The 27,786-nt window shown below is 42.5% G+C and overlaps 1 protein-coding gene across 2 annotated transcripts in view; it reads right to left on the reverse strand.

The window, feature by feature from the left end:
• GRB10 (growth factor receptor bound protein 10) overlaps positions 1-27,786 on the reverse strand; it is a 152,785-nt gene that overhangs the window by 112,664 nt on the left and 12,335 nt on the right. For both annotated transcript variants that reach the window (XM_074576294.1, XM_074576295.1), the window contains exon 2: positions 708-805. In XM_074576294.1, the coding sequence (XP_074432395.1) occupies positions 708-758 (51 nt within the window). In that variant the 5' untranslated portion in view covers positions 759-805. The remainder of the gene's footprint in view (positions 1-707; positions 806-27,786) is intronic.

Here is a 27,786-nt window from a genome sequence, read left to right on the forward strand (position 1 = left end):
GTTTAATCATTTACGTATCTGCAGGGCCCAAAATCATAAGTGAATCCTTCGGGCGGTAAGCACACTATGAAAACAAAGAGAAAAAAGGGCAAAAAACAGGTCATGCCCAAAATAACACATTTGCAGTTCCATAAAAAATACAAAGCATGCATTATGCCAACCACAACTGCCTGGAAAAAAAAAAAAAGAGAACTTCTAAGTTCATTTTTGCCTAGCACCTTTGAATTGAGCTGAGGTTTGTTTGTTTGTTTTTTTTAATATATTCTTTGTAATATGCCATATTGGCTGCTTAGATACAGCATAATAACTTGACAAACATAGGATCTAACGCAGTGTAAAAATCTCTGCCTTTATTCCTGCAAATATGGCATTCAGCACATTGATACTTTTTGGTGCAAGGCATTTCACTGGTATCATAGCTTGCCATTTATTTTGGAAACAAGTGCCTTCTCCCAAATATGAACTGGCTATTTTGAGGACAAGTATCAAATCTTAATCAGTATATATTAGTGACCCAGTTCTTTTTCAGCAGCAGGTCTTGAATACAGGATGGTAAAAGAGGCTCTGTTCCCAAACATTAGCAAAACCCAGAGAATTGCCAGACAGCCATTAGCAGTTTGATGAAAAGTTTGAATGCACCATCAATCAACTGGTACACTGCAATACGATGCTACAAGCTGACAGGAACATGCAATTTCATAACTTACTATCCGATAAGGAAGATGTAAAAAGGAGTCTGGGCAGCCAGCTAAAGCCATTTGTTCCTTCAAATTTTCTTCAAATCACATCTACTGCTTCACAGGACCTGCAGAGTACAAACAAACTGTCAGAAACCATACTGAAGACATTTCATCAACTTATTATTGAGAACAGTTGGAGGGGGAAGACTGAGACGAGCAAGATGAGGTGACGAGGATTTGCATCAACTTGGAGTAGCAAATCTGCACATTTGCTGTCTGTAGCCTAGAAAACACGTTCAACTTGATATTTCATACAAAAGCCCAACATAACTATACTCAGGCTGGATGGCTCCCCCTTTATTTCCCTAGTCCAGGCAAAGCCTCTCTTCACACCTAGACCCTCACCTTTTGGAGGCTGGCTCTCACCAACTGAGGCTTGTATCAGAAATGGTGTGTCCAGCAGGACTAGACAAACTAGAGAAGTGACCGTCACCCTGCGCTAAGCACTGCTGAAGCCTCGCCTCAAATACTGTGTTAGTTTTGGGCCCCTCACTACAAGACAGACACGGAGGTGCTGGAGTGTGTCCAGAGACGGGCAACGAAGCTGGTGAAGGGTCTAGAGAACAAGTCTTAAGAGGAACAGCTGAGGGAGCTGGGGTTGTTTAGCCTGGAGAAAAGGAGGCTGAGGGGAGACCTTATCGCTCTCTACAACTACCTGAAAGGAGCTTGTAGCGAGGTGGGGATGGGTCTCTTCTCACAACAAAGAAGTGATAGGAAGAGAGGAAATGGCCTCAAGTTGCACCAGGGAAGGTTTAGACTGGATATTAGACAGAAGGGTTATCAAGCACTGGAACCGGCTGCCCAGGGAGGTGGTTGAGTCACCATCCCTGAAGGTATTTCAAAGACATGTCGATGTGGTGCTTAGGGACATGGTTTAGTGGCCGACTTGGCAGTGCTAGGTTTATGGTTGGACTTGATTATCTTAAAGGTCTTTTCCAACCAAAACGATTCCATGATTCTAAGAAAACACTGAAATCCAGGAGTTAATTCAGATGACAGCCACCTATCATAGAATCATTTAGGTTGGAAAAGGCCGGTAGATCATCAAGGTCATTATGCATCATTAGCCTTCAACAGCTAGTTACATAACTCTTTCTTCCCTTTACCCTTTCCGCTGCCTGCATTTTCTCTCATGGCTTCATTCTCATGCAATATATCAAACAGAGAGTCCCATGCAAATCTGCATTCAAGTCTTGCATTTCCCCTTGTGAGTGATCATTAGCAGCAACTTTGCAAGGTCAACAGTGTTTCTTTTAAGCATAGCTTCCATGATCAGACTGAGCTTGAGAAGTCATCTACTGCAAACACATTTACAGATGCATGTGGCTAAAGAGCTAAAAATGCAAAAGAGATATGTCTAAAGAACTAAAAATGCAAGAGAGAAAGCAGTACTATGCCAATGTCAAGACAGTTATTTTAGCTGCCACTTCATAACAAAAGGAAACAAAACTAAACAAAAGGATATAAATATATAAAGCACTATTTGCTTGTCCCAGCATTTCTCCCAACCAGTGGCATTCAGCTGGAAACATCTCTGCAGCATAAGACAAGTGATGCCACCTCCAAGCAGATGAAAAAAGGGTGAGTGGGGGAGAGAACAGACTGCAAAGCAGAGCGAGAACTTTTACTCCTACCACAAGCAAGCTCCTGTCTTGTTCACTGTTAATTATCAATTATGTATTCAAAACAAAAGCCTGAGTTTTAAACAGGCTACCCACTGCTTTCTAGTAGACATGAACTGTCACCAAACCAAAGCTCCCAGCAAGATTTATGGGACAGTTAAGTCATGGACAAGGATAAAAGACATCTTGGGAAAACTGCTCCTGGAGGAGCTGCAGTGTATGGTCCACATAAACCATGCACTCATCGAGGAAGCTTTATTTTATCTAGTTCCAGGATTAGTTTTGGCTGAGATATGATAGCCGCCTCCTCTATCAGAAAGGCAGGCAAACTCTTGGGAGCTGCTGCTTCTTTCCAGAAAGGAGTTACTGGGCTTCTGCAGTTTTTCTGAGGTAGTAACTTTCTGGGGTCCATCCATATAGCCAATTACCTAGGGAGGAATCTGGTTTTGGCAACAGCAAGTTTGAAAATCTTGAAAACCCAATATGCATAAATCAAGTCGTTTATTCTAGATATTTTTCCATAGCATTTGCTTAAGGTTAAAACCAAAATCTTACAGGATTCACATGGGGGATGACAGGACAGGGAAAACAGACCCTCTCAAACATCTAACTTTGTAGGTATGATACCCAACTTGTGCTGTTGCTAGTCGTTACACATACAAACAGTGGCCTACAGCCATCTAACTCCCAATTCCACACCTACAAGTAGTTTGCAGTCAGTTTTTAAGAGGGATCTGAAGATTTAATTTTCAGGGCAAGATTTGCCTCATTCACCCAGTTTGTTCTGGGAGAATTAAGCACAGATTTATGGAAATCCCTTTTATCTGGGCTGATTTGGGGTGGGGGGGAAGCAGCTTTTCACTTTGGGGAGCACAGTTTTCTATGAATAAATCTAAAATAAAATTAGGCAAGCCACTAGAGTAGATATTCCAAAGTTGGTACAATGCATCAAGAACAAGGAGAATCTTATTATTAGCCTGTAAACCCACAAATTAAAGAAAGTTTAGGTAAAGGGATAAGGGGAAAAAAAATCAGCCTTGCATTGCAACAGTTTTGTGTTTATTATTGCTTAAGTATTTAGGGAACAGGAAAAGGCATGGCTGCTGTACATTTAACTGTAGGTTATTTAGGACTGAATATCAAAATACTGGCCTTTCTCTTAATGTTTCAGCAAAAAGCACCGATTCACTTATAGCAAGATAGATTAAATATGTTCCTAAACAATACCAGACCAATTTGTCTATTCTAGGGCGTGCTGCAGTTTATGCCACAGCGCCATTACACCAATGGAAGATCATCAATTACCTCGAACAATAGTTGGAGTCAAGACTGCATAATTTATCAAGACCCATTTGCTTCACAGCTACATTCTTGAGTATTCATTTGTTAACACCGCAGAAACAGAGGAAAGCAATAATCTCAAGATGATATCATTCCTAGTCAGTCATACATTAGCACTGATTTAAGATCGCATCTCTTTTGTCTGTCTAAAAGCACTTTATCAAAGTAGTCCTGCCCTAGGAATACAAAAAGCCTTTGCTCACCTTTAAGAGCTAAGGCCCTGTTGTACCACATCATCAAGTAATAAATTTTATAAGGACAGAACTCTATACCAATTCATGTGTTCAGCAGATAAAAATTACAATTTCAAAAGAAAAATAAATCAACTTTTTCGCTGCTATTGTCTTTAAACATGATTTTCATCACGTCAGTTCTCTTCAGAGACCGTAACTGCATACAGACTTACACATTCTTTCCATGCAAGTTAAACAGCACAAATTGCAAACAGATATTTAAGTGCCAAATCACTGCCCTTTTCCTTAGATGGGGGAGGGACGCTCCAAAGGATTGTAAATAGAAAACAAGCTATGTAGTCAATCACTGTTACAAAACTCAGAATGTTCAGTGGCGAGAACAACTGTTGTGCAGCATCGAGCCAGCCTGCCTGTGCACATTCAAAACCAAGTGACTCCACTTGCTTCCACTGGCTTAAGAAGTCTTCCTTGGGCAGAGTTCCTGAAAGAGGGACAGCCATGACAAACCAAGTTTCAAAGGTCTTAAGATTCAGGTTTGGTTCTCTAGCCTAAAGAATAGTCTATTGTGAGGAGCAACTTTGACATCTCAGACTCTCAAAATTGTTAAACTGACTCACACCACCTAAACAAAGATTGATATTCATCCCGTATGGAAAACACTGCAGGTAAGCATCCTGATTACCGCTGCTCCGAATGAGTTGTTTCTAGTCATGATCAAGTTACCCACCTAACCAGTAGGTTAAGTTATCTATTAACAGCAAATTAAGCCTGTCATCAGGTAGGCTTTTGATTTATCATTTGCTCTCTGCATATTCCCAGCAGGAAACGGTATCTCACCCAGCACGCTGGAAGCACAGGCAGCCTACGCACCTACAGATACTGCGGTAGGAAGATGGCAGGGGTATGGTCACTCTGCCAATTCAGGAAGTTTTCCAGGTTCTACATGTGCCATCTGTCAAAGTCTTAAAATTCAAGAGAAAAATAATTTTTAAAACGCAATCACTTGCAGATTAGTTAGGAACAGGAGGAAGGAAAAAAAAAAAAAAAAGGAGAAAATATTTTAACCTGGCAGAGTTGCAAGACAAGCTCCAGAGCTCTTGAAAACTGGAGTTAAGGTCTTTCATGAAAGGTAACATAACATATTTGTTAAATGCTGTTCCCTTTCAAGTCCTGGGTACTTAATTTTCTTCTGTAACGTTCTGTTTTCTGTAATTGAACTACTATGTAAGAAGGAAGGGAAAAAAGCTTCGCTATAGTCTTCAATTTTGACCTACCTGAAGAACTTTTTCCAAGACCTCAGGTTTAACATACAGGTTAAAAATCTTTTCCTCTCTTTTACATATCTTTTGCTCTCTCAGACATTCAGTGTCATCACTTTTCTCGCCACACTATGGCATGAGGCTTAGCAGACCAAAACTGGATTTTTATAAGAAATTAGAATAAAGTCATAGAACAGCTGAGTTCATACAATATTCTCCCCTAAGTCACCTTCAGGACTGTCTGGATCAACTCTACTGAACTTATAATTTAACACCTTGAAGAGCCAGGCAAAAAAAGGCCCTGGTTGGTCCATACAAAGAGCAATCTGCAAGAGCTCTTCAGATGGTTTCAAGATAAGGTAGTTAAATGGATGCATCTAGCAACCCTCTACACCAGCACAGGCCACGAGGACACATACGCTTACACTTTCTTACTCGTCTACTCCGATTGCCATAGTTACAGTGGAAATAAGATTTGGATATGAGCAGCATGAGGCATGCCAGTGAGAGTTCTGTATTTGAAAGACCTGACAGCTAACAGTGTCCCCAGCTGCATTTAAAACATGGGACCCAGATGTGTTTTTCCACACAGGGACAAGACCCACATAAGTTCTCACAAGAAGGAAGCCTGACCACATGGGCTGGAAAGAAAGTGCTGCCAGATCCCATAGCTGGCCTGACCAAGGAGACAAGATCCTAAAGCACCCTTGGCAGCACACGCGTTTGCCACCAGATTCCATCATAGCTTTAGCAATCAGTACATATGAGGATTTCTAAGGCAGTCTCCCCTCTTTTGGTGATGGTTTCAGGTAGAGATTGGGTCTGTTTACAAGACTGAGGATGCCCTCCACTCCCAAGGCAATCATTTGGTCAGCAGGACTCAAAGGTTCACCATTGCAGGCTGGCAAACAAGTACAACCAAAACACTCTGACTTCAAACTACTACGGGCAGCTTCCTGCACAAGGAACAACACAGAGGACTGGATTCAACCTTTTATTTTCCACTTCTCCATTTTGCTCCACTTTGCTCACTCCAAATACTTCTTCTCAAACGCTTGCTTCTCCCAAAGTCTCCAGTGTTCTTACACTGAAAACCAATACTTGGGCAACTCCCTTTCAAACAAGTTATTTTGCCTGATGCTCCCAAACGCCTCCCCAAACACTCCAACCGCAAAGGATCCAATGACATTATCATTGACATCCTGATGGCCTACTGAGATTAGTGTCAGATAATAATTAAGAATACTTGCAGATTTCCCAATTTCTTTCCACTGCCCTTTCATGAATTGGCACGTGCACACACATTTTGTTACGCATACGTACCCCAAAGGCATTTGAAAGTCTACGATATAGAGCAACTGCCGAACTAGGGTAGTACTTTGAACATACCTTTGAAAACAAAGCATTGTTCTGGTTAAAATTTCAAGTAAGTGTTGCGCACTAAAATGAAAAAGCACTGTTCAAAATATAAATCATCAATCAAAAGAACTTCGGTTACGTCCAAACACTCCCACGATTCCATACTAAAAAATCTGGTCTTATAAAAAAAGGGAATATAATTCTCTTTGCCATTCTTAATTGCAAAGCTGTTAGTCTAAATATTACACCTTGTAAAGGAAGCCATTTGCCATTGTAATTTTGCCAGAAAGTGAAGAATCTTGGCAACAGCAACTCAGGCTTTTGAAAGCCAAAACAGATACATACTTCAGAAGCAGCACAGAAGAACTGATGCCATCCCACTTTAAGTCTTGCCAAACAAAATTAAATAAAATATATGCAGTTCAGCATTTTTTGGTTTCCTGCAGCTGCCTAAATTTCTGAAAAGGCTCCTCAAGACTCATACCCTGTGAGTTCACGTTCACCTCCTGACAGGGCAGCTTCACTGGCAATCATAAAGGATAAAAAGTCCTCAGAGAAAAATAGTTATTTTGCACTTTGCTCATTTAAGAAAGGATTTTTCCCCTTGTCCCTGAAGGAAGTATTCCAGTTTAAAAAACAAACCTATAATGAAGTTTGGAAATATTTATGAAACTCTGCAGTTTCACTATCTCCCTTGATCACTCAAAATCCTCTTCTGCCTCTTAATAGCTTTGATGCAGGAACTTTGACAACTAAACAGACTGTACCCAAGTCTAAACGAAATGTTAATTAGACAGAAACTGAAATAAAGAACTCTGTAGCATACAGTACACAATCCCATCAGTAAGCCATATGCAGAAGTAGGGCAGGTCCGTAGATGCACGACTAGGACAAGAGATGCAGAGTGAGGTAGCCCAAGGACAACTTCAGCTGAAAATGCCGTGACTGATGGTCTCTGATGTTGTACATACAGTTCCTCACTACATTCTTCACTTCCAGAGAACCGAAAAATACTGCCGCTATCCTCTGTGTTGCCATTTTCTTTGCTTTCCTCGTCCCCCGACTCCTCCCCTCCCCCAAATCTAGTCACATTTCTCAAAACGCAGAATCCAAAATTTTGTAATTTTGGGAAGCAGACTAAATGATTATTTCCTTCTGTTATTTTAGGCTTTTACTATCCAACCTGAAGACTTCGAATGAAGTTATACAACAGTTAAGATGATTTAATAGCTTGTTACTGCCAAGAACAGGACAGACATCCCACTCTCTTCATCAGCCCTTGCTCTGCTTTCTTCCTCCACTTCCTCCCAGCAAGTTCACCTCACTCCCTCCTTCTCCTCCTTTTGTGCCATGTATGGTCCTTAATGAGTTCAGCTTACAAAAAAAAAAAGAAGGTAATTTTCTGTTGTGTTAATTAACTCATTTGTTTTGCTGGGTTAGTTTTCTGCTAAGGAGGCAAGTGCAGTGGACTGAGATCTGACAAACAGCTCAGCTGGCACAATGTGAATGGCAGGAGAGCATGAGCAAGATGGGAAGGGAACAGGATCACCCCTTTCCAGTGGCAGCAAACTATTACATTGGCCGAGGCAACCTGTGAACTTTCATTTTCTTTGTTTACTGCCATTAGGAGCTGGCAAACCTTTCCTACTGCATGTCCATGAGAATTACTGCTTTCCAGGCATCTCACAGAAGATAAGCATTTGGGTAAGTCTCTAAACAAAATATAATGCTGCATTTTCTAGAAGGCATTTACTTTCCCCTTGTGGTACTGACTCAACTAAAGCCTGCTTTCGTCGCATACTTGAGCAAAGCATAGCTTTTTGCGCCCAATGGACTAATAAGCCGCTATGCTTTCAACCCCCCACTGGTGTGAACGGGTCTTTCCCCCTGCCCAGGGCTGGGATTTGAAAGCCAGTGGCTCTAGACCCCCAACCCAGAGACTAAACTACACACAAGGCATTTTTCTACCTAACTCCTATACAAATAGAGCAAGTTCATCAGCCTCTGTACAATGCATTTTTGTTGAAGAAAGTCAGGTTGTTACAGCTCCTGGTTGAAACCACAGCTTCATCTACATGCCTACCACTAAGTATTACACTGGAAAGATTTACCCGACTGCCTCAGCTTCCCTTTACTAAGGTGACAAGATGGTAGGATGCTCCCCACAGCTGTAGCCTTTACAGCCTCAAAACAAACAAAGAACAGAAGTTAGGAAAGCAAATAGTTGATGCACATATAAGCGGGTGCGATGGAGGGACTCTCAAATCATAGACTAGCAACCTACAGAACCTATACCCTGTTCCCAGCTTCTGTTCCCTCATCCCTCTGCAATACTCCCTCATTTTACAGGAGAATCTTCCAGAGTATGCAGAAGCCCTTCCTTCCCTTCTGACTGATGCAAAAAGATATATATAAAAAAATAATAATTAAAAAAAAGAAACAAAGAACAAAAGGCAGTCTTTTACCATGTGACCCACCAATCAGTTTTTCGAGCATTTTAAGTCTGCTTCATCCAAATGATGCATTCATCAATCATTACAGTTATTCACAGCCTATTCTTTGCTTGGATGCTTTTTACAAGGAAGTTTCCTTCTCTGTAAGATTTGTGCAGGGGGCTCAGTAAAGCTCCTCACCAAACCTGCTAAGTTTTTTTTTTCTTTTATAACAAAGATGACTGACCTCAAAACTAAAACCCACGTTCATGCACAGAAAGCTATAGGCAGATATCAGTCGATACCATCCACATTCCTCCCTAGGTCTCTCCTGACCTCCGAAGTTTTCAGGTGGGTGAAAATACTTTTCCTGTATTTAAAAAAAAACAAAACCAAAAAAACTAAAAAAAAACCAAGCATCATTGTAGAGCAAGAAAGTTATACAGGTTTTTCACTTTCATGATTTACAGGGCTTAATACCAATAGTTAACACAGTGACTGTGTGTGTGTCACTTGCTGCTCTCTTAGTACAAGATTTTTTGAAGAGTTATTAACCAGGATTATCAAAAGCTTTTGTTTAGACAGCAAGGTTCATGTTTTTAAAGCAAGCCAATTGACAGAGGCTTTTACAGTTATCTATAATTTATGTTAGTGAATAAGCACTCGTTTATTTACATTGTCTAATACCATATAAATGGTTGAAGCTGGAGGGCAAGTTAAGATATTTCAATTCAAACAGCGTGCTACTCACTACGATGAGATACCGTAAGAGGTACACTTAAGTGCACAAGTTATTCTCAATATACCTCTTGTTCGCATGGTTAGAACACTCAAAAGAAAGCTTTTCTGCTTAGCCTCTGAAAAAATTGCATGCTGTGAGCAAAGACGCATTCCCCAATATCAACAGTACGTTAATTCACCCTCCAAAGAATTTTGCGGTGACATACTCCCAAATACCGTTTATTCTAAAGAATTCAACAGTTCAAACAATTAAGATAAAGACAGCACAAATCAGCTGAAAAGCAGCAAAGAAGTAAGTAAAAGCAGTACGTAATACAAATAAACAAGCAAACCCGTTTTACCTCCTACCCTGCTGTGTATGAGAGTTACCATAGCATAGCTGGTAAGCGATAACTCATTAAAGCCATGAATAACTCAACCGTGTAAGCGAGCCCTGGACTACATCAACCCCAAGCAAGCAGACTATGGCCAACTCCACTTCTAGCTGCACAGAACGCAAGGGGGCAACGCCAGCAGATACTGTGCTGCTCTCGAGACAAAAATCTCGTCTTGTTCAAGAGGGATATAGTAAAGAAGTGCAAGAAATGCAAAGGATAACCCAAAGAAAACTAAAGAGATACACCTACACTCTTGATTGACTGGAACATAAAAATTGTGCCAATTCAGCTTGGAGTACACAATCTGGAGACTGCACTCATTCACTCCTATGCAATGAAGCACCAGCAGCACCAGAGTATACTCAACTGCAAAAAAGCTACTGATGTCATAAGATACCTCATGTGTATTTTAACACACAAATCACAACAATCTCTTCTTAAAGCAAAGAGACCATTTTGTAATCTCAGATGTATTTGCTGGTATTATGCAACACGCAAGCTCCAAATCCACGGGTGGCTTACAGCTAGCAGCAGGCATTCAGTGCTGCAGCAGCGCCTAACTGACTTTCAGGACGTAACGAAAACGTGACTGGTGCTCTGTTCTTGCACACAGGCTGGGAATTTCTTGTAAAAAAGAAAAAAAAAAAGAAAAGGGGAGGGGGGATAGGAAATGCAAAAGTCTTTCTTACCCCCTTACGCTTTTCAGCCCTTGAAAAACAGTTTCAAGCTGACATCTCAAAAGCAAGTATGTTGACCTACTTGCAAATATACCCCCCTGGGACAAACAGGGCATAGCTTTTCCAACTAAGCGTCAACAAAACAGAAAATAAACTTACAGAATAGGTTAATATTTTGTAGAAGGGTTAATGTGTTAATGTTCAACAGAAAGCTGAAGTCCGGCCAACTGATCACATGTCCCATGTGCATTAGCGTACATTTATTTATTGCTATTAACTTGCACCTGCAGAGAGAGGAAGAAAGAGAATACTCCTTTCCTTTGATCCTGAAGGTCACAAGGTGACCAAAATCCCAGCTTAATGAAGACTCTGGTGAGGTTGCAAGTGTCACAGCTTCCATCAGTCCTTTCAAAACGCAGTGTTGGAAAGCGCAGGAAAGAGAACTGAAGCAATACCACCCAGGCTTCATAGACTATGTCAGCTTAATTAGAATGGTATTTTGGCAGCACCCAAAGATTACATATCGAAGGCTGGGTAGCAGGCCAAATACTTGACTTGACTAGAATATTCTGCCAAGCCACCTACATTAAGATCTACTTCCCTGTTCTTCAGGGTGCCATAAAGGAAATCTGTTGTTTCAGGCCTTATAAGACCATTTAACAGAGGCATGAAACAGTGAACGTCACTAGCACTGAAGGTTAACTAGATATGCGTTAAATGAGAAAAATCCCTAGTTAACCTTCAGACCACAGAGCCGTTGAAGGGGAAACATTTGTTCTCCAAGGGTGTAGGCTCCAGATGTAACCAAAGCGCCTTCCACAATTTCTCACCCTACTTACTGATGTATTTTAACCCCGGAAACACCTGTACTCCAAGCCTGGAACCTCCCCCACAGGTCCCATCTGCATTCTCCCACCCCCAAGGTTGTCCAACTGGTACTGTCAGCAGTAGAAGGGAGGGAGAAGACAGCACGTAAGGGCCCTCATCTGCAACATCATGTTATAGGCCAGCGGTACATTGCCCATAGAAAGAAATCAACATCCTGGCTACATCCAGAGCTGACCACAATTCTATTACAAGATATGAAGAAAGTCACACACCCCATGCAGTACGTGTAGAGGGCACAGGGGAAATGTACACCCCTGCACTGTCACATCGGTCAGAGAACAGAAACAAGCACTTCTTGCATGCAGTTCATCTCATTCCAAGGCAGCTAACCAGAAGAGGTCAGAGGAAGCCAGGGTTTGGACTAGGTGATCTCAAGAGGCCCCTTCCAACCTACAGTTCAGTGAAGCAGATCACTGCGGTACCTGGTTCTCTCCAGGAAGAGACTACTAAGGGAATTTAGAAGACGGGGCTCAGATGTGGACACCCACAATCTAGACACTCAAAACCAGCCAGAGGAATCCCTCCCCAGGGTACAGCACTGTAACCCTCAGCATCCCTGAGCAAGACTGACAGTCGTGCCAGACCAGTTCCACAGCATCCCAGCACTTAGTCTCTGTACTGCAGAAGTCAACCCTGACAAAGCTTCAGCTTCTCCCAGCAACGTTTAGGGTTTAATTTCACTCTGTGTGTATATACACACTATTACACACACGCACTTACATGTATGTGAAATCAATCAGTAGATTAAGAGGTTCTTTAGAAGAAGTACAGAATGCAAAAGGTAACTCCTGCAGCCGACATGGCAGAATTCAGTGTTGTGAAAGCTTCACCTTACAAAAAATAAATAAAAAAATAAATAAAAAAGAAATCTAGCTCAGTCCTCTTTCCTGAATTTCCTTTGCTGTTTAAGGCAGAGATTCTGTTCACGTTTTGCTCTTCAAAAACTTATTCCCCCTCCCAAAATACACTGCAGTGTGACAAAACAAAAGATTTATCAAAAAAGCAGTAGATAAGCTCCCTTGAAAAAGCCTCTCTGAATATCAGAAATTTGAAATTTCCAATTGCTACTCTTAATTGATGAAATAACCATTCAAAACAGTTTCTTTTTTGTTCCTTTGTATTTCAATCTATAAAAGCATTCACTCATCATTAATACAATCAATTTGACAGATACATCAGAAAAGTCTTGATTTTCATTTTCGCCTTGCTAATTAGCAGTACTACTTTATTAAAACTCAGTTCTGCATGAAGATACAGCTTCATGCAACTGCCTATTTTAGACAAATACTTACCACAGGCTTTCACGCTACTTTCTGTCATAGAAAGAGGGCGAAGATTTCCTTCACCTAAGGCTCTCAAGCTTACAGGTCTCTGAAAGATCCTTAGCTTGTAATAACCACAAACACACACACTTCAAATGTGCAGCAGCACCACAGAACTTGCCGCCAATGTCTGACACTCACTCCTCTTTATGCCACTGTTGATCTTACATAAATTATACTATGGCCTGCAAGCCATCACGTTTGGTTTTTGCAACCTCTTTGCCTACGTGTCTTTTCTAGTCCAGTAACTCACACAAGTCAATAACCTAAAATATGCAACAGAATTTTCATGAAAGCTGTCTCATTTAACTAAATGAGGAACCTCTTCATCATACAATACAGAAAAGCTTCCCTCCAGAACACAAGACAGAAGCAGAAGTTCATTGAAGCTGGATGCCTCTCAAGAACCAGGTTTGAGAAGGCTACTTCACAGGCAAGAAGTGCTCTTCCTCCATGGTGGGGGAAGATAGCTGTGGTTCCCAGAGATGTTTCCAGTTGTAAACCTTCCCAGTGTTGTCTCCTAAACTACAGGCATACCCTCATCCTCTGCTCCTGCTGAAGCGCTACAGCACGTTGCCCAATACAAGCGCTCTGCTCAGTCTCAGCGGGACTACTCAGAACAGTGAGGCAACCGGCAGGAATAACATGGATATAATTTTTCCCATGACTGCAAGTAGCACCTCTGGCCAGAAAAGATCTTGCAGCTACAGCAAAGAAATGCAGAGTAGTAGAAAACCACTACCAATAGTTGAGGCAGGAGAAATACTGAGCAAACCAAGGAACACCATGGTCTGAGGGATAGAAAGGCATGGTTGTTTTCTTCCACACTTTGATGATAGATCCCCAACCGATCTCTGTCTAGCAGGTTAAGCCTTTTAAGGTTTAATGCTGCGTGAGATACATTTTTAAACACACAAAAAAGAGCCCTAGAAAGATAATCGCTCCACTTTCGCATCAAGTCAGAACACACACCATTCCCTCCGTAGAGGCCATGTGTGCCAAGAAGGACTAGGCTCGAGCTTCCAGTACTTGAGCAGCACTGTAGTTTTCATTCTCTGGAAGGAAGGTACAACACATCTGCACAGCGAATGATCAGCAAAGTTAAGAAATTGCCCTGTATGGTCAGACAAATTGAAGTAAGTATGCGATTCCTACTTACTGGAAAACCTCTCCCTGGTACTCAGAGACAGGATGTGTGGGAACGGTTCAAAGCTCTGTTAGTGGAGGTTCAGACTAGATATTAGGGAACGTTTCTTTACCAAGAGGTGATCAAATGCTGGAACAGGCTTCCAAGAGAGGTGGTCAATGCCCCAAGCCTGACAGTGTTTAAGAGGCATTTGGACAATGCCCTTAATAACATGCTTTAGCCTTTGGTCAGTCCTGATCATTGTAGGTTCCTTACAACTGAAATAGTCTATTTCACTCATAGGAGGATATTCCTTTATACCAAAATAGCTTCATCTGAATAGATGCTCCGAAAGTGAAGTTCAGGGCATCCTCTTAGATTTGTAAGTTTTTCCTGATGTATTAGCAAAAGGTCCACATGCATTATAAATCCATTATTTCCCATGCTGCCTCAATGCCTACTTGTAGTAATGTCCATCTCAGAACACACTCGAGTGCTCTCTTCCCATCAAATTTAAGGAGCATATGGAAAAAACAGCAACCAGTTGAGACACGGCAAATTACCCCTCAACAACCCTATTCTGTCTCAAAGCAAGAGTAAAACCAGTTAGAGTCAACTGCAGTTTAGGCAAACCAGTTTTGGCTGACATTGGAACGGACTGGGAAGTTCAGGGGTCAACTCCCATGCCGGAGGCGAGGGGCCGACTACATCCCACAGTCACCTCAGGAGCCACCTGACCACCACTGCCGTGGCAAAGTTCTCAGTGCCCCAAATTTTATACAGGATTCCCACTTCTCATCCTGCAACCTCAGTTTCAGCATGCAGCTCTTGGCCAAACCACCTCTTGCACCGACCGCTGGTCATTCGCATTGGTCGGTGAGGGACTGGTTAACGGTATGAATTACACAAGCCCGCAATTACAAAACAGATATGAGCAAGTACTCTGTTGGCAATTAAGAGCTCCAGCTTTATTTCATTTATTCTAGTATAGGAGCAGATGTTGCAGTTATTCGAAGGTTTTCACAACCTTAATTGTTGACCTTAATTGTTGTTAATCTTTCCCATGAAGTGGAGACAGACAGACGCCACCCATATTTTGTGAAGAAGATAGTGTCCTGCAGGGTATGAGTAATAAAAGACAGTATTGTCTGCCTTCTCCCTCCTGTGCAAAATACAAGGGTATTGGGATTGGCCGGCGGCATGGAAGAAAAAGAAAGAACGAATGACTTGACTATTTTATTTTTTTTTTGGAGGATACATCTGCTACAGGATTGCACCATGACACGGAGATTTCTTTCTCCTCCCCGGGAGCGGGTGAAGCTTCGAAGTGCCAGCTAAGGAAGCGCCGTATTTAGACTTCACGACGCCTGAAACAGCTGATACACAAAGCACCCTGTCCACCTCATTGAGCATCGCTCAAGCTGTAGTATTAAGAAGCCAAGTGTTGAGTTTCACAGGGCAATATTAGGTTTCATAAACAAGTTCCCAGACTAGACAAGAAAGCAGCATTTTATGATGTGCTAGGAACATTGCAAAAGATACGCAAGACCTTCCTAGGTCTTTTCCTTTGCTAGTGGGAGGCTTGCCTGAGAGCTCTTGCTCAGGCATGGAAATTTTATGTTCATCTTTTTGCTGCAGAACTTGGGAGTTTTCTAACCAAGGATTACATTCCTCTGACTTTGTTCTGCCAAGTGTACTGGAAGATGTTAACTTGGTGTCCCAGTAACTTGAGAACAGGCAACGCAGAGGAGGGACACTGAAGTTCAGAAATGAAACACAGGATGTACTGATGCTGCCACAGGCACTCCCTATAGCCTAAAGCAAAAGCCCCAGAAGTCAGGATAGCAAAGATCAGTTTCATGTTTACAGTTACCATCAAACAAATGCTGAGAGTGAACCTGGACTGAAGGCCAAACCCAAAGACCAGACTGGAAAGGCTTCTGCTCTCAGCCCTAATGCAAAACACAGTAAATCAAAGTCTCTTCTCCCTCTTATCCCAAAACTCACCTTAGCTGCAAACACCTTCAAGGTTTCTTGACATGAAGAAAACATAAGGACCATTTTTCTTTTAGTTCCTTAAGAGATGTTACGTTTGTTCATTTAAAAAAAAAGTCAATGTCAGCCTCCAAAAGTTCACGGGGCACCATATTTTTATATAGATACATATACACACACACACACCCCAACTGCTGAAGAGCAGCATAGAAAGACTGTAATAACTTGCTAGAGTGGAAGGAATTTAGCCAAGATTTCTGCATCAAACTGACAAGCTGTTAATTGCGATGTATACCCTGTCACACCTGAACTGATTTGGACATAGCATGAAAGATGGTAAGTCAGATCAGTTTTCAGAAGCGAGGGCAAGGTAAATTCAGGGAACTGAAATAAAAAAAAATAAATCAGGAAGTGACTTCTTTACCGGAAGAACTAGTGAAAACACAGACATGGATAATAAGATGGCATGAGTAAGAGTCTGTACAGCTTTTGCAGAAGTTATGACTCAAACGCACCCAAGGGTTATGATACTGTATGGATAAAGACACGTTTGGACATTAACCCTAACTAGGGACTCTTAAAAGGACCTGAGCTGCTGTAATTTGGAGGAGTGGTTCCCCCCTTAACAACCAGTTGAAGGATAGGAATTAAAGGTAGAAAAAACACAGAGTGTTTTTTCCCATTCAAGGAGTCTCAAGAATGATTGAGTGGCCATTCTTTTCAGTATATCCATAAGCTCTCTGAAACGTGACAAACAGCGAGGTGACACAGAGTTTGCTGGCAGTATGATGTGTTCAGTCATCGGAGCTGGACCTTCATGCAAAGCACAGTGGAACAATCTCATGATCACGAGCAAATGGGCAACCAAAAGGGCAATGCTGATTTAATTTCCACAAATTCAAGCCAACGTAAAGAAAAAAAAAAAAACCTGCCTGTGCATACTGCGGAAGTAAGTGTCAGGAGTCTGAAGTCTTGCTTGAAAGTATCATCTTAAGGAAGGGGAAAAAAAAAAAAGTAGACGATACCTCACAAGGAAATACAGTATTAAGAATTAAAGAACTGCCGCAAGCAAAGCAAAATCATGACAAATCATTAAACCCAGGGCACACCCACTTCTTGAAAACTGTGGGCTGTTATGACACTAAAAGGGTAAAATAGAATTAGAAAGAGAAGAGGAATTCCTAAAGCAGAAACTAACAGACCTGGATTTTTCAGCGTGGAGAAGAGAGACAGCTGAGGGAAAAGGACAGGTACCTAGTCAGTTATGGAGGACACGCACCAAGTGCCCAGAGAATGACTAGGCCCTGACAAAAGAAAGGGGTTGGCAGGAGATCTGAAGTGGATAGGAAACATGAGTATCATTTCCATGGGGGGACTGGACCAGTGTGTTAAATGTGTGGATCAGTGTGTTTAAATAACTTAGCCTGAGCACTGGAGAAAGCTCGTCAAGGCAGAGCGCCTACAGCAATGGAGGCGCACACTGCAGAGAACTGCAGCACAGCTCGCCGTGAAGCAGAAGGGAAACTCTTTGCAGACCTTCTACCTCAGCAACGCCTACAGATGGCTTAGAGACACACTAAACGGTTCTTGATTAACCCACAGTCTGATCTACTACAGCTATTATGCTCATCGAGTGGAACAGCCAAAACTACGCTCGCTCTTAGGCAGATTATTGCCCTTCTCCTCCAGAAGGGGCCCTGTACCAACACCATTTTCAAACGGAGAAACCGAGACAGTCAGAAAGGATTTTGGGGTCACCCAGCAGGCCCCAGGTCACAGGTACCAGCAGAAGGTGGGTTCTCAGCCATGAGCTCTGCATTCAACACATGGCTATTCCCAGCTGCTGGCCCCGGGTCCCTCTGCACCAGGTCACGTCCCCAACCAGAGACAGCAGGACAGAGGGCTACTTGCCCCTCCGCCAGGCTGATGAACATAGGTCTTTCCCATTAATTAAGTTCGCAATTCAAATTAACGCCATTACTTTTTTAAAAAAAATTAATATTCCTGGCTATGAATTGTGGGTACCAGACATGGACCTAATGGGGGTGGTGAAGAGAGCGGGAGGGACAGCCACATCGCAGAGGTCCAGAAGCACAACCTCGGCACCACCGCACCGCATCCTCCAGAAAACACTGCATCCATTTAACAGATTTGCACCTTTAACAACTTGGCACAGACCTAAAAACTACAGTTGCTAGGCATCCTCCATGTAACATTTACTTTGAACAGCAAGTCCCACAGGCTGCTGCAGAAGGTAGAGTACGTGTAGCTTGTGAGTTGACAAGCACATGCCTAAATGCTGGGTCTGTACAATACAAAACATGAACCACTTCGCCAGGGTGCCTCTCCCACTATTTCCATGGGAATTTACTACATCCAGGATGCGATACGTTTCGCCACAGAATACAAAAGGTGCTGTTTTCATAATAGGCATCTAGGTTGTCTCTCCCTTTGCCTTTCAGGCCAGGACAAGAGCAAATTGAAATCTAAGATATTAAAGAACATGGAGCTTCCTGCACAAATTTGACAAAGCCCTCCCAAAATAACAACATAAGCCTGGCACCATACTGAAAGCTGTTAAGAGACCATAGCTGAGCAAGGCCTTGAACGTCTCTTATCAGCTTCTTATTTTAAATAAAACGAAAAGCTACTTTCAAAATAGCATGAGAGTCACAACACCAAAAAGATTGCGGCTTTTTCATGTTCTCAAAATAGCATGCTAGAAAGAAGTCTACAAAAATAGAAGTTTTAGGTGCATTTAGCTTTCATCTCAAGCATCAGCACAAGCCTATCCAATGCAGCATTTGCACAAGGCTCCATACAGCACATCCCTCATCCATGACCCCGTCCTGATGAGCAGCAGAGAACTGGGAAAACACAGCCCATCACTTGAAAGCCCTCCAAGACCAGAGGATTCAGACAGTGGAGCACGCTCATTCCTTCCCCACCACCCCACATGCCCTGCACACAGAGAAATTCAGATTCCCCTAACTCGTTTCATTGAAATCCAAGCGATCTAATAGAAGGCGGCAGCAAGCAGCATCACCAAAAATAAAACCATCAGAGAGAAACTACTGAAGTGAAAAGCAATGCTTTGTTTCAGATGCTTAAACATGCAAGTTTATTTTCACTGTACTTATTGACATAGGAAATAAGCAGCAGCAGCACATTTCAGGAACTGTACTCCCGTCTCCTCCATCCCCAGTAGGCAAGCCAAGGGAAAAAGTGACCATCTTCAGACCAGCCCCCCTCTGCTCCTTGGTTGCCCAGATTCACCCTCGCTGCCCTTCCACAGTGCTGGGAGACGTTTGCTCACCAGGACAGGGAAGGCACCACGCAGCAGCTCCTGCCTCCCGCTCCCCGCCTTCTAGGAATTCCCCAAACCACCGCTGGAGGATTAGAAGCTGTAATGCTATTAAACACTGCAATATCAAAATCTGAACTAAAGCACACAAAGTCTGCCTTCAGAGGAGGATTTTTAATTTATTATTTTTTTTTAATGTCTTCTTAACCGCTGGAAAAGCGTCTAAGGAACACAGCGAGGAAGCAGCATCAAAACTGGCAAAACTGCAAGCAAAACAGCCGAGTTTGCTTGCACACTGCAGCCTGCCTGCTACTTCAGATTACTGACTGCAGAGTAAGAAGTTATTCTCTCCCTAATTGGGTCCCAGTCTAAAATAGTCCTGTTATTTTTAGTATAGTACTTAAGTATCTGAACTGTGCCCTGTACTGCCAAAGCTGGCATGCATCCCTGGCCATACCAGGAATTCCGATATTAAACAAGAACACACACGCCACATATCCAGGCCGATTTTTGTTCTTCTGCGTTGTCTTTAGTGGGTGACTTTAAAGACTTTAAACACTAACAGCCAGCCAAAAATGGCACAAGCTTATATGCTAATTCTGCATTTAAAGCCTCTCTACCAGCTACTGTGTGACAGGAGAATCAACCCAGCAAGGAAACAGCAGAGGGCTGCAATACCACCGTTTAGTTGAAGACGGAGACCCTGATTAAGAGCAAACTGACTGTTAAGGTACAGACAGAGGATGAGAACAGGATTCTCTCACCTCCGTTTTGCTTACTATGAGTTCGTACAAGTTCTGGGGCACTGGAGGAGAGGAGAAATCCAAAACGTATCCCATAACTCGTCCCTCTTCTGTCCCCTTCCACACTGCACGTACGCTATGGATAAATTTAAACTAGTCAAGACACAAAAGGCCTGTGTTAAATATGTTTACACACACACACAGAAGGAGGGTTATGTAAGCTCTGTCTAACAAACAATATGCTGCTTCTGCAGAAGAGATGAGAGATGATCAGAGCAAGACTTGTGCGCGTTTCCAACTCAGTCTTCCCACCTTCCATCAAAGGGGTGACAACCGTCCTGCAGCATGCTAATTCTGGAGCACAGAGAGCTGAAGACAATCTGAAATAGCCACAGGCTGCTCCAACAAAGTCTACCTGCCTCTGTGAGCTTACTGACACTTACCTTGTGCTTTCAGGGTAAGCCCGTTTTTGTTAGACCAGGAAGAACAAGTTCCCGTGAGGAATTTACTCTACCCTTTTACCAAGTACTTTGCAGAAAGGAAGTCAACTCTATGAAAGAACTTTCAAGGCAAGATCCTAACCTGAAAGACAACTGCCAGCCAACAAAAATTTGTTAGTCTCTATTACCACTAGACCATCTGTTCTTGAAACTGTACGTTCCTTTTCAGAAAGGTTCTTATTTTGTGAACAGTATTAGCATTGTTCACTGTCTCTGCTCTGTAAACATCCCCTTACCCAACATGCTTCTAGATCTGGTGGTGACACAGGATCAAGCCTAGCCATTTTGTGTTCTTCACTACATTTCAGTACTTTCTATTCTAGTCTCAGACAGCAGCAGAACCACCATATATGAAACCTTACATGGTTTCTGAATTATGGATGAACTGATAAGGGCACCGACTAAATGATATTCTCAAACCCAAATCTGACAAAACCAGCTGAGGTGAAGATTCAACCTTTTGGCATTTGCCCATTAACCATTTCAATGGGTTGATTCCGGATGAAAGAACTTGCCTTTGCATTTGAAGAGAGCTTTCTGCCACTGATTGTTTGTTCTCTCTCATCTCCAGTTTTTAATTGGCTTCCAGTTAATCCTCGGACCCAAGATGTTTAAGTTTTGCTGTTGTCCATACATGACAAAAAGCAAGCAACAATTAGTTCTCCCCCCTCGCTAGCTAAAGAGGTCAAGCAAAGTCCATTCATCTGCACTTCACTAAAAGAGCAATAGCCTGAAAACAATAACTGCAATACCAAAATAAGTGAAGGTGAAGCAAGAGATGTCAAAAATATCAAGAACTCGTTCTATAATTCCACAGCAATAAAATAATGATTAAGGGAAAGGTTAGGCCACTCATCACTTTCTCAAGAAAGCTACAGGTAACAAAGCCAAAACCAAAAACCCTAACATTTGTGATGACAGGACCGACAGGGGGGAAGGAAAGCACAGATCAGACACTACTTGGATGACGAATCAATTTTCTCTCAGATTAGCTGGTTTTCATTAAATTCAGTTATGAATATGTTGAACAGTTTGGGTTTTTCTTAAAGCTTCAAACCATTAGCAGTTATTTTTCAGAGTTCATAGAGGACCAACACAGTAACAGAGGCTGAAGAACGGCAAACAGTGATACCCTAAAGAAGTGGGAGGGGTAAGGAGTAGAAAGCAGAACCTGAAGAACGATAGTTGTTGCTTATTTGCAGGTGGATTGCTGTTAAACCTATCTGCTAGCACCAAGAAGAAATTAAGAGATTAAACTCAACAAGAACTGATTGTCCATGGATAAGCCAGGTCAAACCAACTCAACTTCCTAATGTGGCAGAATAATATATTTTAGGAACAAAGAAGCAGCAGACACTGAATCTTGACATTAGCAAAACCACATCAAAAGATTCAAGCTACATTCTTATGAAAAGTTAAGAAAACTCTGCCATACAGTTATCGATGCAAACAGCTGTCTTATGGCAAATTTGAAAGGCACTGGATAACTGCACTGACCTACCATTTGCTCAGAGTCAAAACGGAAGGACTCACAAAATAGTGTGACATACTGAATAACCTCTGCAGAGCTCCGCCCTGGTCCCACACCATTCCAATACTAATGATCTAGATAATGAAGGAGAAAGTGACACTCATTAAACTTGGGGAAGCTGCTAACTTAAAGCTGCCAACTTGCTGGAAGACTGAATTCCAAGCAAGTTTTAGAAACTGGAAAATTCTTTGTTGCGAAAGAGGCAAATGCCATATAGGACTGTACAGAGGAACATACGTGAGAATCGTGAAGCAACAGTCCTGTTCTACTCATGGCTGATAAAGCCTCCAGCACGGCACTGTATCCAGTCTTCAGCAAATTTCAGAAAAGATCAACTGGAAAGAATCCAAGCAAAAGCAATAGGAACCATCACAGAATTAGAAAAACATGACATCTGGGAGGAAAAAAGAAAAAACAGAATGAACTGGAGCTCAGCCAAAAGAAGAGAAAGTAAGGGTCATGATGGTATCTTTCAAATATATGAAAGCCTGCTGCAAAAGAAGAGGGAAGAGTCTGTTCTCCATGCCCACAACTTTCAGAAGAAGAAACAGAAAGGTTTAAAAAGCAACAAAGATGACTTAGGAAAAACATTACTGGGTGGAGTGGCAAGGAGGGTGTGGTGTGAGGGCACTGGGGAAAGAGGAAAGAAAAACACCAAGTCAAAAATCGCTAAAAGGAAAAAACCAATGAGTCAACAGACTGTCTGGGGAGTACGCGGAGTTTCCCCACCACTGTCACCAAACTGCTGTCAAAAAGCACAACTGTACTCCAGCTTTTCATTGACTAGTTGACCTCTCTAAAGTCTCCTCTCCAGATCTAGAGCTGTGCTTAAAGAAAAAGTAAGCCTCACGTGGATCATGGATGCCTCGTCTCCGCTTTTTCTTATAAGGACATTACCCAAAATGAGAATACCAACGAGCTGCATGCCAACTTCAACCTTCAGAGCCAAAATGTCTCTAAAGAACAAAAAACCAAAACAGAACCCAATAAACAGCCCACTGCAAACCTTACATATTAAAGTATCTTTTTCAAAAAAGTCTAACCCTTGTATTTGCCTCTGTTGATACAAGGATCCAACTACATCCTAACGCTACAAACAAACTGGAACCTGACAACAGAGACACGCAGCCAACACCATGCACAGAGCCACGCTGGGAATTTTGCTCTCAAGTCTCACTCCGGAAGACAAACAGCAGAAATACCACTTTGACTCTAATGTCTTGAATATTTTTATATGCTTAGCCACAATCTATGAGCCGCAGATCAAATCCTAAGGTTTCACTGGCTGTCAGGTTTTTGAGGGGTACCAAGACCGGAGGCATCTCTTCTTCCAGAAGAGCTTCCCCAGCACAATTAACTGAAGTGAGTACTGTAAGGTGCAACCTTGTCCTCCTGCAGCTTGGCATTAACACTTATTCAGTAGCAAGCGTCTCCAGAGGTTTGGGGAGAAAAACCCAAAACCTCAATCCCTTCAATTTTTTTTTAGCTCATGAATTGTGAGCATTGAGCTGTACTCACCAGCATATTCCAAACTGCGTCTGCATTTCTTCTCACTATGTAAAGCCTCTGGGAGTATTTACAGGAAAGAAACTCTGATTAGAAATAACTGCAAGCATTTTCATCTTATTCAGCCAGTTTTCTCTCTCCAGTTCCCCTCCCCACACACCACAGTTTGGCCCCCACCATTTGCATCAATGCAAGTAGCTGGGGACGTGCATTTCACAAGTCTCCCAAATCCACCAGTCCTGGATACAAGACTTATTTTAGCCTTTAACCATGCAACTGGAAGATATTTAAGCATGCCACAGAGGCTTAAGGGTGGCTTTGGAATTGCATTTGCTTTATATCACACAGTGTCAAGAAGACAATCATTTGCCGTCTTTTCTTGAGTATCCCAGCGTAAGATGCTGATTCAGGGAGAAATATTTTAAGGCTAGTTTGTGCAGTCTTCCTTAAACCTGGCTAGATCTAACCTCGTCTTGTTTTAAGAAACAGGCATTATATGTAAATATCACAGCAACAGCAGTGACGAGTTACGATCAGGTTCTATGCGTGGGAGGGACCCTGCTGTGGATTTACTGGATTAGCACCAGTGCCCTTCCCTCACTATCAGGAGTGACTGTCCGCTCCCTGCTTTGCAGCTTTGCATCTTTATAACTGCAGACACTGGCATCCTGGAGTATGAGGCTGACAGTCCACAAAGGCAAATTACTAGTCACACCTAAAGCGCGACAGGGCTGGGGAAAAAAGAAAAAAAAAAAGGGGGGGGACCCTAAAAAGTAAAAATATACAAAATATACAATAAGTGTAGACATTTTAAGTCAAGATACTTGAGCCATTTCATGGAGTACAGATGTGCCACCGTTTGCATGCAGAGCAGAAGCATTTGTGCTGAGGCACCTCACTGTGTGGTCAACCCTGGAATCCCCGGCTGCCCGAACGGCCACCAGACCACAGGACATGGCAAATAAACATCTACTCAAAAGCAACATTTGTGGTTTAGACCAGGACTGAAGTCAGGCCAAGGGTTAGATGTGAATTAGCTACCTGTATCGCAAGCAGGATGTTTACCATGCATTGTGGTATAAATACTCGGTTATCTCCCCATTTTTTTCTTCTTCCTAACACTTCCTCCACATTTGAAGAGGCAGTCATCATCTCGGAGAATTTAATTTCCATGAGCTGGGATGTGGAAGCAAACTCAGAGCAATACACCCATCACACAGGCAAAACAGAGCACCCAGGAACAGCAGGTTTCTCCCATACAGACACCCGACAGCAGCTCCGACAAAGTGTCAGTGTTACTCCGAAAAGATCATCATGTCAGTAATCACCTTCAGAGCCATGATCTAACTGTGCTGTGATCTCTCCCACCCATCACATCATCTTCACCCAAGGGCTGGGGGGAGAAGCCTGCTTTGCCTTCTCTTTCCATCACACTAGAAATACTTCCATGACTATGTGAATCAGTTTGATTCCTTCTCTACTCACATCACTGAGAAGTAGGTGCATGGGGGGTGGAAATCAAGTCACAGTTGAGAGCTGTGTCAATATAGCCCTTCTTTGTGCCTTCTCTTCCAGGATCTCACCATGTCTCCCAAACTCTCTCCTTTAAAGTAGCTTTCCCTCTCCACTCCCCTCCCACCGCTGTAGAAAAATTGATGTGAGCAGAGAGATCACTTAGGAAAAAAGCCAATTAGATCCTCAAAAGCAGATTGGAATATTTTCTTTCTTTTACAGTAATCATCACAACAAAAAGCCAAAAAACATTTTAAGTTTATGTTCATTTACATCCAAAATCCAGGGTAAAATTTACAGTCTTCATTGAATTTTACATTTTTAGTCTGTAATTAAGTTCTTCTGTATTCAGCTTTTCCTCCCCAAGAATGAGATGGCTCAATCCTTTCTCATAGGATGCAAAAGGGCAGGGAGACTTTGCAGTGCTCCCTGGTGGAAGATTGCATTGCAATTCAAAGCTTTATAGGTTAGGTCAGTTTTAGGATATAGCTACTCTGGGCTGCTTTGCTTTGGTTTATACAAATCCTGTTATTTCTTCATTTACCAGACAAATCTTTAGAGAGATTACAGCCATGCTGCAAAATCATCTTCACTGATTAAAAGAAAAAAACAACCCAACAACAAACATTTGCAAACCAGGCTGCGCTAAGGGAACAAGGTTGTAAACAGACTCTTCTAATAAAAGTGGCAGAAAGTCATTAAGATTCATTTGAGCTGGCTAGACTACTTGGTTAATTTTAAACTGCTAATGGATATCGGAGGTGGCATCTCGGGTGAAAGCCACTTTTGATACAATCCTTTCAGCCTACTGCTTTTCTAGGGACATAATTTGAGATGGCTACAGTGACAGGTAGCATGAGCTACCCCATTACAGCAGCACTTTTGAAAGTATCCCAGCAGACCACAGGAAGACATCACCTGAAGCTCTCTCCACCAAGCCCCTCAGCTCCACACACGGACACATCCCTGCAAAGCTTCCACCCTGTCACCGAGCCCAACATCTCCCCGGCCCAGCTTGAAACTATGGCTCCCATGGCACCCTCTGACACGAACCAGCCCTGCGCACATCACACCGATGAAAGGCTTTGTCGTAAGGTCCCAGGGGTACCGATGGAGTGTTCAATGCCTGCGGGACACGACACAGAAACCCTGGCTGTTTTTAAGGAACTTCAGAGGAGATACGCCCCACTCAGGAGCCATAAAGGAGCTGTATAGTATAGTACATATATTCAGAGTACATACCCCCCTCACTAAACCAGTAAGTTTCAATTGATACCGTGCTGACAATGCCCTAATCCTGACCAGCAGAAGGACATTTGTCACCCTGGCCACAAGAAGCAAAACATTCTTCCTTTCACCTTTTCCCCTCATCTTCCCAAAATACTGACTAAATACTCAGTTTTATCTGCAGATCAATTATTACATGCATACCAAACTCAAGCATACCACTGAACTCTGTGTCAATGCTCATCAGAGATACTTTGTGAAGTCTTCAGTATCTGTAAGATATTCCAGAAACTCTGTACTGTGGACACAGTCTCTACCATGAAAACCTGCTTTCGCTCACGGTGTCAGTACAGCACATTAACACAGTGCAAAGCACAAGTGACAAACTGGTCTTACGGCAGTATCCTCTCCCTCTAGGTACACCTATTAAAGACATTTCCCTCTTCTACTTTACAGCACCGGTGCTCACCACCAACCCCAACTCCCTGAACTTAATCACCACTGGGGACTTCTGTCAGTTGTCACAACCTGGAGATGCACACACACCCCAACCCAGAGAGAGAAATGGGGCATTTGGGCAGCCGGGAAGGGAGACAGCATGGCCACAGGACTGCTGGAAACAGAAGATGATGCTGTTGAGGAAGGAGGAGCTGCAGCCCCGGCCTCAGGACAGGAGGGGGAGCAGAAAAAAACACTTTGGGAACCTCTGCTCTTTCTGCATAGCCAGCCAGGATTTAGAAGAGCTCACAAGCTGCTCACACAAAGCGCACGCTTCCTTGCTTGGCTTCACAGAGTTACGACTGCAGAATTAGAGCATACTAGCAGGAAGAGGTGAGCTAAGACCAGCTACTGGATGAAAGCGTCGTTGCCCACACAGTGCAACAATTTATGGCTCAACCAAAGGTTTAGGCGAAAATTCACTCTGACCACACAGCCTGAATGTAGAGCCATACTCAAAACATTGACTTTAGACAAGCCGCAGTTGCGCACAGGAAGAAAGCCTCAATCCCCACTTTAAATAAAATACATAAATAAATTAAAAAAATAAATTGTCCCATGAATGCTTCTCTGGCTGGATGAGTCTTCTCTGAATCACTGCCAAAGTCAGTACCGATACGACATGGATGAAATGAAGCATACAAGTTGGCCGGATATCTTGAGAAGAGGAAGAAATTTGGCATTTGTAATTTTATGGGCACATTAACGTGGTTGCGTACTTCTCATTCATTACTTCCTTCATCTCAGTAGCCCAAAAACCTAATACAGCTATGCAAAGCGATTTAAGCATTATAAGTAACATTTGTTATAGAACCTGAACTTCGTTCAGCAGCGTATAGAGTGCTTGAAGTAAAACACAGGGGATGGAGAGAACATTTAATATATGTTTTGT

The sequence above is a fragment of the Larus michahellis genome, chromosome 2, assembly GCF_964199755.1.
Source record: "Larus michahellis chromosome 2, bLarMic1.1, whole genome shotgun sequence".
In the NCBI taxonomy this organism is placed as follows: Eukaryota; Metazoa; Chordata; class Aves; order Charadriiformes; family Laridae; genus Larus; species Larus michahellis.